This window comes from Colias philodice, chromosome 8 (assembly GCF_061535455.1).
Source record: "Colias philodice isolate Cphi_HAF_F1 chromosome 8, ilColPhil1 Martin Lab GWU primary, whole genome shotgun sequence".
Taxonomy (NCBI): domain Eukaryota; kingdom Metazoa; phylum Arthropoda; class Insecta; order Lepidoptera; family Pieridae; genus Colias; species Colias philodice.
The window spans coordinates 5504909-5515919 of NC_143093.1; the positions used below are offsets into that span (position 1 = coordinate 5504909).

Here is an 11011-nt window from a genome sequence, read left to right on the forward strand (position 1 = left end):
ATCGTCAAAGCCGGCACAGTGATGGTAATAGTGGATGGAACTTTATTATACTTGGAACAATATTAGTGATTGCATTCGCCCGACAAGTTATGGAGATGTGTTCGTGTTCATCGGTCGGTTCTTGTACGGGATGTCGCGCTTCAGTGAACGCTTCATGGCGCGACAATGTTAGCTTGTTTAAAAGTGTCCGCTCTAACTAATGAAAGACTTTGAACTTAATTTTGTATATAATAATCGTAAGATAGTTAAGCCAAAACACTGTTTTTTACAATATCCTAGGTAATGAAATGAAAATAAATACATAACTGTTGTAGTGATAAAGTCATTGACTTATTTTTATTGCATACCTTTATTCATTTTTCTGTAGCTGAGCATTGTGTAAAGCATAATAATATCTTAACCTTGGATTGTAATGTGTATTTCATGAAATCAAAATATTTTCAGATATTCTATGTATTGAAAAACGAATCAAAAGTGTAGATGTTATTAGGATAAGAGGGATAAATAGGCCAAAAGCTTTTATTGAATACTATCTGTGCATTTTGTGCAACTGTGTTCTATAACTTAATAGAATTACCATTACATAAATTTTCAAATTTGTTTTCTACAAAGGGCACCGTTTAGGTACTGAGTTTTACTTGTTTTAGAAAATTATATTCACAGTCAGTTATAGTAGTCATGTAACAAGCGCTTTGTATATCCAGTAAGATTTACAGTCATTAATTTTGCAATGATGCCTTGAAGGGAGTTTATACACTTTTAGTTTGAAATTGTTATGTATCGTAGTTTAGCATATTATTATGCTTTGTTTATATAAATCTATTATTATGCTTGCATTGTTTTCTACGTCCAGAATGTATTGATTCATTTGGCACAATAAAGTGAATAAAACAAATTGTGTTATTTTTTATGCTTTATGTAGCAAGGAAGCCTCCATCCACGGGAAGTTGAACTCCGCTAATCATACTTGCTTTGTCGCTTAGCAGGAAAACGATAGCACTCACTACTTCATGTACTTCGCCAAATCTGTATCAAAGTAGGAAAATAATATTTATAAATAGGTAAAGAATACGTTGAGAAAATATGTATATAATGATTGTATAGTGTTTTCGTATTTCGACTCATTCAGAACAACTCACCTGCCCAGAGGTATTTTAGATAGCATAGTTTGAGCTTTCTGCGGGTCGGCCCACGCGCGACGGCCTAATTCTGTCATAACGACCGTAGGGTTGATAGTATTAACCCTTATTCCATGTGGTCCCAATTCGAGCGCCATCACACGGGTCATTGCATCCAAGGCTCCTTTAGAAGTGCAGTATGCCACGTGATCCTTGAGTGCCGCCTGTTACCAATATTATTATTATTAATAAGAATTCAATCGTATTGTAATAATTTGTAATCGATATTTTTATCATGAAGTAGGTTACCATTGATCCTTGCGATGAAATATTAACGATCGAACCCTTGATACCGTTTTGAATCATTCTCTTTGATACGACCTGTGTTATATTTAGTATTGCTCTCACATTTACTTGCATGGTCCTGTAATTATAATAATAAATAGCAACAACATTGTGTACTTGATAGCAAAAACTAATTTCTATAGCTGCCGCTAATTGACCGAATTTATGACCGAAGTTACTCCGATAATTTATTTAGTTATATTTTAATAATACTTTATTAATATTAAGTACTTACTGGTCAAACACTTCAGGTGTGCATTCTAAAAGTGGCTGATTATGGATAAAACCTGCACAGTTTACCAAGCCATGGAAAACACCTAGTGACTCTACAACTTCCCGTGTTTTATTCCAACCGCAGAGATCCACGCAGGCGATTTCAATGGAAGGGTATTCGTGTTTCAGTTTTTGAAGAGATTCCAACTGATGTGATAAAGCAACTACATCTGCACCCAGTTTCCATAATTCTATCGCAGTTCCTCGACCAATTCCTAAAGATTTTAAAAAGTTACCGTTGTAATAGAATTACCTGCCTACTTTATAATAATTAACTTACCTGAACAACCGCCCGTCACTAATATTCTTTTATTGTCAAAGCACTTCTCCATTGCTTGGAAGGTTCAAGGTACTTACTTGTATAAAGATTAACAACCAAATAGCGTGATGTTATAAGATTAATTTTACAAACACACAGCTTATCTCATACCGCGACAATAACAATAATTTAGATAATATGGTAGTTTGTTGTTAAGAAAACGATAAATATACTATATTATAGAAGTAATGCTATCTACTTATAATAATTTGTGTCAATAATTGTGTATAATAAAACTATTTTAATGTTATATCCATGTATCATAATATTTATCAATGTACATATTTGAGTTGCATTCAAAAACTAGTTTTCATTTTAATCAAACGATGGAGGGATGATAGGTGCGGTGCGCTTCTTCAAATTCGTACGGCGAAAATATATCGAAAAAAAATGTATAATATGATGGCAATACATTTGCAAATGGATGTAGTGAAAATATGGACCTTATCCATGCTGCGTGCCTTAGCAAGTTTACTTTCTAGTTCGACAATCATACAATGTTGGAGACTTCTTATAATTCTGAAATCGTATAAAATAAGAACACATTTATAACAAATCACATTTATTTAACAAAACAAAGGTACATTGATTACACTTTGGTTAATTATGTTAGGAAGGCAAGCTTAAACAAAAGCTTTTTAATAAAAAAATAAACCAATGCATGATTTTATCCATATACAAACATTATAATTAAGCTTTATTTAAGTATATTATTTTATTCTATACTATATAGATATATAAAGTAATATGATAAAAATTACACAATTTAAAATTTAAATTAATCAGAATATTTAAGTTACATAAACACAATTTGTTACATGAAAGAATAATTACACTTATTTTGTACCCTTTAAATTTTTCTTTTATTCTTAGCTTTTAGGCATTTACTCTTTGGTACCTTAAAATATTCAACAGATCTCAAAATATCATATTATAAAATAAAATAAGTTTTATATTTATGTAGCAAGGAAGCCTCCATCAACTGGCAACTCAACACCTGTAATCATACTAGATCTTTCACTCAAAAGAAATACTACAGCATTCACTACTTCTGAGACTTCTCCAAATCTGTAACAACAAATTATTAGCCTTAAACCATATTATAATGTACTTAAATCTAATAAAAACTTTATGTAATAATTTTAGTATGTTTGGAATTAGTAGGTCTGAAAATAGGTTGAAAAATATTTTTTATTTGTACATAAGTTGTCAAGGCTGAACAATTAACATTCTCATAAATATTTAATACATCCATTTAGAATATGGTTACCAATTTATCATATTATGTAATTCCATTCATAAAATGTAATGAACGGGATATGAGGGAAATTTATCAGTAAAGCTATCTTAACAGATAACCTTTTACTGCAGTAATATACTTCATTTTATACTTGTGCAGTTATTCTATATTAGAATTTTCAGTTATTTTATTCAAAGCTTAATTTATAAATACATTGATTTAGTTTTATTCAAAATTTTGGATAGATGGGATTTCTAGATTTGCAACTAGTCAAAAGACTTGTAGTGTCACAGTTCATTCTAATATTTATTATAATATGTGAATAATAAATTACCTTCCTAGAGGAATTTTCGATTTCATTTCTTTACTTTTCTTCTCATCAGACCAGCCGACTTTCGCCATAGCAGTCAATATAACAGTTGGGTTCACAGCATTCACTCTAATGCCATGCGGTCCTAGTTCCAAAGCCATTGAACGAGTTAACGCATCCAAAGCTGCCTTTGAAGCACTATATATGGCATGGTCTTGTAAAGCAGCCTAAAATAAATATTGTGGATTTTAATAATTTCAATATCAATTTCTTAACAATAGAAAATATTATGGTGATGAGAAACAAATAATATGTGCTTCTACATATTATAAGTGTGAGATGTCCAAATGAATTGTTACTATTAAAATTTTATTGCTTAACAAAGTCTACAATTCAGTAGTTACATTATTTAACAGCCATTTAAAAAATATTATAGTGATGGCTGTGTTCATACAATATTTTCCCTACATTGTGATTGTCAAGAATATTTCTGTAGTAACAATAAATTACACCACAAATGACAGAAGCCTGGATATTTAAAGGAATATGTAATGTTCCATAATAGTAGGTAAAGACCGTAAAGATTAGAGTTATCTACTAAACCTATAATTCCTAAGCAGGTCATATACAGATAAAAAACAAAAATATCTTATATCTAGTATAATTCTTAATCCCAGGATTTAAATTTGTCCACTCATAGAGATAAGTAAATAAATAAAAATTCAAATTACCTTTGACGCTTGAGAGGATATATTAACAATGGTGCCTTGTATTTTATTTTCTATCATATTTCTTGCTACAACTTGGCTGATATTTAACACTGCTTTAACATTTACATTAAACATTCTGAAAATAAATAAATGAATCAAAACTTTACCTAAAAACTTATTCAATATAAACAAAAACAATTTGCGACAGCCATTTATCACAAAAATGAGAGATGAGTTCAAAGTTCGGAGCCGAATGGATAGGTTTCATCTACATTTTGGTACATTTATGAAGGAGGTATTTTTGATTACAATAAAACTATAAATATAATAACTTACTTATCAAAATCGGAAGGTGTACAACTAAGGAAGGGTTCACATATGGCAACAGCTGCATTATTCACCAATGCATCAAAGGGTCCTAAAGACTCGACAATGGATCGAGTCTTTTCCCAGTCAGCAATATCTACATCCACTATATCTATCGAGGGGTATTCACTCTGCAATGCTTCCAGGTGCGATCTAGTTCTAGACAAAGCGACAATATTAGCCCCAGCTCGCCATAATTCCACTGCGATACCTCGTCCAATACCTGAATTAAAAGTATGTTCGTAAATAATTCACTACGAAGATAAACATTTATTCTTAATTGTCTAATTGTAATAATGTCGTAGTCATGTTTAACTTATCTTTATTTATTTTTTTAATTTACCTTTTAACATACTAATTTAATAAGACGTTACCTTGGCCAGCACCGGTGACAAGAATTCTTTTGCCTTTAAAAGAAATCTCCATCATTAGTTTTTTGGTACAACTATTGAACCAACTATGTCAATTTACAATAAGTACTTAAATTAAAGTAAACTTGTCCTGATTAGAACTATGAAGTATGTATTTAGATTTTTGTTTAAATTCTCGGCATAAAATTATCAAGCAAGATAACAGTGACGCATGACGACTGACGTTGACGGTACAAAAAGTGTTGCCATCTTGATACAAGTGTCATTTGTCATTGACAAATTGTCAAAGAAAAATGAACTTAAATCACAGACTTAAATTCTTATTCTAATCCTGTGTTCTAATCTGATTGTGCTATGACCAATTACCACGCATAGCTGCAATTAATATTTAAAAAATTGTTTCTAGGTAGGATAGTGTGAAAACTAATCGCTATAAACATTTTTCACTTCACTATAAATATTAAGAATTTAATTGATTGATACGGAGAAAAAAAGAATTGATTGAACACGGTTTCTTTGTTAATTGATTTTAAACTCTTATTCAAACATTCAAATAATGTGGAAAGATGTCTGCACGCTGGTTGATTATTTTGTTAATTCTATCGCAAATGTTTCATACCGAGAGCTCTAAACTATCAGCTTTAAAATATAGCGGAGAATATTTTCCAATGAAGTTTTTAAAAATAGACACTTGTCTCCCTACTCGTAAGGATTTGCAACAATTTGTTACAACACTTAAGAAGTCTATTGTTTTCCTGACTAAAAATCCTAACAATACCGATTGTAACGTTGTCGTTGGAACTTTTGTAATGACGTGTAAGTATCATAGGTAAGTAATACGTAATATTTAATTTCCAACCGACTACAAAAAGAAGGAGTTTCTCAATTCGATATCAGAATTAAATATCAGAACTCTCGCGTGGGGGAACCGATTTTGATGATTCTTTTTTTTTTATTTGAAACTGATGCCGTCTGGATAATCCCATTTAAATTTTATCTACTTCTTACAATTTAAAAAAGGTAGGTATAGTTTTTACTATTTTGATAAATATGTTAAATTTTAACATAATTATTAATTATGTTAAAATTAAATTTAATATAACGAACCTATTACAAACTTAATGTTAAATCATTATACATTTTATCTTTTTAATATTCGCATACTGATTTATAGGTAATGTTCCTAATTTTTTTTATTATTATTATATTAAAAAGGTGTACTTCGAAGAGCCTTGTTAGATAGTGGTAGTAAATTGAGCAAATTCGAATATACAACAGTCGAGGATATAATAAGAAAAGGGGATAATTACGTATCACATTACGTGTACAGCAATAGACTTTATGGCTATGGGGACTTGGAATACAGAGGTAACTAAATAAATAAAATGTTACATATTTTTTAGTAATATAAAGTAACCGATTTTTCTACATCTAGCTGTAGTTAAAATTAATTTAGTAAATTTTAAATTAAGGCATGGCATGTTATCGACCGCCTCCTTGCCCCTTGGTACAGTGGTTGACGCGTGAGCGTAGAACCGAGGGGTCCTGGTTTTGATTCCCGGTGGAGACGAAGAAAAAAAAATGTCTCGGTCTGGCAGGACACAGAAGGCTGATCACCTACTTGTCCCTAAAGAAAATCGATCAGTGAAACAGATGTATGAATAATGCATCTGCCCCTTACCCCACTAGGGGATACGGGACTTCACTTTTTTTATGGCATGTTATCATTTTATCTTTAACCCAAGCTAAGTCATAAGCGACTTTACTTTTACTTTTAAATAGGTAAGTATTCAAAAAATGAATAGTAGTTATAGTCAAATAGATTATATTTTAATATTTTTCAGTCTCATTGCTGTACAAAGATGCAAATATATTCACAAACTCTATGAATCATTTTAATGAAAATCGTTTATCCAAGTGGATACTTGGAGATTTCGTAATGCATCCATTTATGAAAAGTATCGATAACGCAACACTGGGGAAGGACACGTACATAAATATAATTGAGTCCATGCATAGATACCACATCAATATTACTGAATCAGGTAGGTACAATGTATCGTTCATGCTCTCAAAATTTCAATATATAACACTCATTGAATAATTTATTAACTATTTTTTATACATGGTCCATGTATAAAAAATAGTTAATGAATTATTTACCTTACGGCATACTACGTTACTGCCTTATTGTATAGGGTGTTATACCTAATATGAAATTTTATTCTGAACTCGGTAAACCAACTAATTTCATTAAACACCTGTTAATATTTAACTTAGTCGACTGCAAATAGTGTGGTATATTCTTTAAAGTTTACTTGTTTTAAGATATTTGTTTATCGCGTATAATGGAAACACCTGAGCCACTAAACATGAACCAGCTTCAACCGTGTCGACCTGATGACTACTGTAAAACTTGCCTTTTATCGAAACCCTCAATTGGGTATTCCCTTAGCCATAGGTAAGTTTATCTAATGTTATGATCGTAGATGAATCTTTCGGAGGTAACTTTTAAAAGAGGCAATTTAGGACAGATTTTAGTGAACTATTAGGTAGGTACCTACTTATAATTTTTTTAAGTATTTCACTTTAAGCAAATTTATAAATTAAACTTAATGTTATATTTTTTATGATAATATCGCCGTCCCCGGAGAATAAAATGATAACTGCCATTACCATCTTTTTATTGTTATGCGATATTTGAAACCTACGTAGCCTAACACATCTAAGTATAAAAAATTTTTATCTTCAAATATCTCAGCTAAAACAAAGGTAACTAACTGGGCACAGCCTAACAATCATAAATGTGTCTACAGTTTTATTATTTAAATAAATTTTAATAAATAAGGTTTTATTCGTATATTTCTTGAATTTGCACAGATTACTTAATATGGTATTTCGAAGATTCGTGCGTCGTTGTTACTTGCAATCGGCTAATGAAGACGAGGAAACTCTTGATACTTTATGTGCCTTTATGTATCGGGAATCGGTTTATTTGGCACGACGCGGGTACTTCGCTAGAGATATGTTTTTAGAACATGGTAAATTATATTTTTCTATATTTGTATTATTATTAGTAAAAATACCTAACTATATACAATAGTAATGATGATAAAAATAACGAGAAACATAATATTGTAAAATGATGTTTAATATAATTGCAGTCTATATTACACAATTTCATAAAAATATCTATTAAAAATAGGAGGATTTTTTGAAATACTGATTATTTATCTATTTTATTGATTACAGTTGCCCTATGTGCACTATTGGGATACAAAGAATTTCACCGTCTCCACTGGTTTAAGAAAGCTGCAAGTTGGGTAGATGAAAAAGGCTGCATGCAAGAGGACCGCAACTTCGATATAAATCGAACTAGAATTTATAAATCAGCTACGAATAATTCCAGAACAAAGAAAAAGTATACAAAGATGTTGAAAAGATTATTATTGAGCGATTGCCATACTCACCCAATGACTTTGTTGACAATAGTACTAGCGCATGCGATTCGTTACGTGGCGTATTTAATTTAATAAAGTCGAAAATAATGCTTAAAAATTTAATAAGAAAATAACATTAAATTTGATATTTATATAGTCAATAGCACTTTATAATTATTGTTTTCTTGATTTTGTTATTCACGTAGCCAAGAATCCACCGTCGATAGGCAGTTCGACTCCGTTGATCATACTCGCCTTATCGCTTAGAAGGTAGAGTACCGCGTCGGATACCTCAGAAACTTCACCAAATCTGCAAATATTTAAACAAATTGTGTTTTTATTTATATAAAATGGGCAATGGTGGAATGTTGAAAGTGTGAAATTTTGTCAAGTGGTCATTTTGAAATACTAATAAGAGAGCTTGCATTGAATACATATTTATTGAAATTATTTTTCTATTATGTACCTTTTAATCAATCAAATTTCATCTATCATCATCAAATATCACGCAATATTATGCACTTACCTTCCCAGAGGTATTTTCGAAAGCATTCCATGAGCCTTCTCGGGGTCTGACCAGCCAACCTTAGCCATAGCTGTCATGATCACGGTTGGGTTAACGGCATTTGTCCTGATTCCATAAGGTCCTAGTTCTAGAGCCATAGAGCGAGTGATTGCATCCAGAGCTGCTTTTGATGCTGAATATATAGTGTGATCTTTTAGTGCCGCCTGAAAAAGTAGAAAAATGGTCCCGTATAATTTACTACAAAAACGTTTTTTTGATTTGCTTCGCACCTTTCTCTGATTTCTGCTTATTGCAAACATAATATTCGTTACCTTAGAAGCTTGCGAAGAAATATTGACGATTGCTCCTTTTGTTTTGCTACTTATCATCTTTTTGGCCACGACTTGGCTTATGTTAATAATGGATTTCACATTAATGCTTGTCATTCTGAAAAAATATTAGATTTTTAAAAGTGAGCTGAGTATAAATAGATGGATCAGGAAATATGGATGTTTTACGCAAAAACTTATTAAATTTCATATTGAAAATAATCAACTTCTTGGATGAAAATTGATTGAGCGGGGAGAAATACGGAATAATAAATGATGCAGTTATGTTATGATATTAAGATACTGTAGAATCTATGTAAACAAGTTTGCTATTAAAGTAGTAAAACATACTTATCAAAGGCATCAGGCGTGCATTCCAAAAATGGTTCACAAATAGCCATAGCAGCATTATTAACTAACGCATCGAAATGGCCAAGGGATTCAACCACTTCTCGAGTTTTGTCCCAGTCAGCTACATCGACGTCCACGATGTCTATAGAAGGGTACTCGTTCTGTAGACTCTCCAAGTGAGATCTTGTTCTTGATAACGCTACAACTTTGGCACCAGCTCGCCATAATTCAATAGCAATGCCACGGCCGATTCCTAAAATATATTAGATTTAATAGATAGGTACCTATTAAAGGCAACGTAGGTATACCTATATCATATCTTTGAAATATATTATGTAAATATATATAAATGTAAGTAACTACCTAACATTGCAATTTGCAACAAAAAAAAAACCAAATAAGTAGGTAGGTAGGTACCAGCTATATTTAGCAGCAAATGCGATAATGTGACATTGGTATAGGTATAACACTTAACACTCAGTGTTTTAATTGGATATAGCAACAGAAAAAATGTAGATACTTCTAAAAACTTTGATATATTTTATGCACGATATTGTATGAATAGTAATTGACTCACCTTGACCGGCACCGGTAACAAGCACTCTTTTTCCTTTAAATGAAATTTCCATGATAGACGTGTAATCTCGCTTCAAACCAAAGTGATACTCGGTTAACAGTACTTTCTTATCGAAAGAATGGGTAAACTATTGCGCTGTATATGGGAAGAACGTCATGTACACTTTACATAAAAATACTTTAATAATATTATTTTTATAGCGATCGTAAAATTAACAGACCTTTGACATATAAACAGGGTTATGGTATCAAATTACAATTGTAATCTGGCGTAAAATTAGATAACAATTGTTACAGAATCTTCCAAAGATAAAAACAACTGAACGCCGCACGAGTGATAAGAATATGTCGTATTTTACTTGTGTTTTGAGATATTTTTTACAAATTGTAGCGGAATTTCTTATGGAACTGGCCTTGATACTCAAGACAGAGCTGTGAACGAAGAATACTAAATATTTCCGGCTGCCTCAGACCTCAGTACATCTTAAAACCTGCTATACCTATAGGTATATATTTTATACAAGTATTTACCTTATTATATTTTTATTTATTTAACTATCATAAAATAGCGTATTCGTATTATTGTATGTGTATGTGTAGGTACCTTCAGTGTTCTATCTACTAAAAAAGAAAAAAGAAATGCTCTGATGAAACATAGGTACCTGCAGGTAATAGGTATGTTTCATCAGAGCTCCATATGGGATGAACATTGTTTAATCGAAATTTTGTACGTCAAATTTTAATTTCATAATGGCTGA

The 11011-nt window shown here is 31.3% G+C and overlaps 4 protein-coding genes across 4 annotated transcripts; 1 reads left to right on the plus strand and 3 right to left on the minus strand.

The window, feature by feature from the left end:
• Window positions 1-296: 296 nt before the first annotated feature.
• On the minus strand, window positions 297-2578 carry LOC149486523 (L-xylulose reductase-like). The gene is made up of 5 exons (XM_089698168.1): window positions 2017-2578; window positions 1699-1951; window positions 1428-1542; window positions 1140-1342; window positions 297-1026 (listed from the first exon to the last, which is right to left on the minus strand). Exons 1-5 carry the CDS (start codon window positions 2066-2068, stop codon window positions 915-917), a joined length of 735 nt encoding a protein of 244 aa, XP_089554294.1. The 5' UTR covers window positions 2069-2578; the 3' UTR covers window positions 297-914.
• Window positions 2579-2653: 75 nt separating this feature from the next.
• Window positions 2654-5291, minus strand: LOC149486524 (L-xylulose reductase-like). Its single transcript, XM_089698166.1, has 5 exons — window positions 5056-5291; window positions 4652-4904; window positions 4337-4451; window positions 3630-3832; window positions 2654-3123 (listed from the first exon to the last, which is right to left on the minus strand). Exons 1-5 carry the CDS (start codon window positions 5108-5110, stop codon window positions 3012-3014), a joined length of 738 nt encoding a protein of 245 aa, XP_089554292.1. The 5' UTR covers window positions 5111-5291; the 3' UTR covers window positions 2654-3011.
• A 309-nt stretch (window positions 5292-5600) lies between these two features.
• On the plus strand, window positions 5601-8585 carry LOC149486525 (uncharacterized). Its single transcript, XM_089698174.1, has 6 exons — window positions 5601-5868; window positions 6268-6420; window positions 6897-7097; window positions 7381-7513; window positions 7933-8093; window positions 8305-8585. The coding sequence occupies exons 1-6, from the start codon at window positions 5619-5621 to the stop codon at window positions 8583-8585; spliced, it is 1179 nt and encodes a 392-aa protein (XP_089554300.1). The 5' UTR covers window positions 5601-5618.
• A 12-nt stretch (window positions 8586-8597) lies between these two features.
• Window positions 8598-10457, minus strand: LOC149486526 (L-xylulose reductase-like). The gene is made up of 5 exons (XM_089698167.1): window positions 10255-10457; window positions 9678-9930; window positions 9330-9444; window positions 9019-9221; window positions 8598-8802 (listed from the first exon to the last, which is right to left on the minus strand). Exons 1-5 carry the CDS (start codon window positions 10304-10306, stop codon window positions 8691-8693), a joined length of 735 nt encoding a protein of 244 aa, XP_089554293.1. The 5' UTR covers window positions 10307-10457; the 3' UTR covers window positions 8598-8690.
• Between the last annotated feature and the right edge of the window lie 554 nt (window positions 10458-11011).

Excerpts from the sequence above, each read along its gene's own strand:
- LOC149486526 (XM_089698167.1), bottom strand. The coding sequence starts at position 10,306 with ATGGAAATTTCATTTAAAGGAAAAAGAGTGCTTGTTACCGGTGCCGGT. Across the intron at positions 9,445-9,677 it reads ACGCCTGATGCCTTTGATAA|AATGACAAGCATTAATGTGA; the intron begins GTATGTTTTACT and ends ATATTTTTTCAG. Across the intron at positions 8,803-9,018 it reads TCGAAAATACCTCTGGGAAG|ATTTGGTGAAGTTTCTGAGG; the intron begins GTAAGTGCATAA and ends AAATATTTGCAG.
- LOC149486525 (XM_089698174.1), top strand. The coding sequence starts at position 5,619 with ATGTCTGCACGCTGGTTGATTATTTTGTTAATTCTATCGCAAATGTTT. Across the intron at positions 5,869-6,267 it reads TGGAACTTTTGTAATGACGT|GTGTACTTCGAAGAGCCTTG; the intron begins GTAAGTATCATA and ends TATATTAAAAAG. Across the intron at positions 8,094-8,304 it reads AGATATGTTTTTAGAACATG|TTGCCCTATGTGCACTATTG; the intron begins GTAAATTATATT and ends TATTGATTACAG.
- LOC149486523 (XM_089698168.1), bottom strand. The coding sequence starts at position 2,068 with ATGGAGAAGTGCTTTGACAATAAAAGAATATTAGTGACGGGCGGTTGT. Across the intron at positions 1,952-2,016 it reads AGTGACGGGCGGTTGTTCAG|GAATTGGTCGAGGAACTGCG; the intron begins GTAAGTTAATTA and ends TAAAATCTTTAG. Across the intron at positions 1,027-1,139 it reads TCTAAAATACCTCTGGGCAG|ATTTGGCGAAGTACATGAAG; the intron begins GTGAGTTGTTCT and ends ACTTTGATACAG.
- LOC149486524 (XM_089698166.1), bottom strand. The coding sequence starts at position 5,110 with ATGATGGAGATTTCTTTTAAAGGCAAAAGAATTCTTGTCACCGGTGCT. Across the intron at positions 3,833-4,336 it reads TATCCTCTCAAGCGTCAAAG|GCTGCTTTACAAGACCATGC; the intron begins GTAATTTGAATT and ends TATTTATTTTAG. Across the intron at positions 3,124-3,629 it reads TCGAAAATTCCTCTAGGAAG|ATTTGGAGAAGTCTCAGAAG; the intron begins GTAATTTATTAT and ends TTGTTGTTACAG.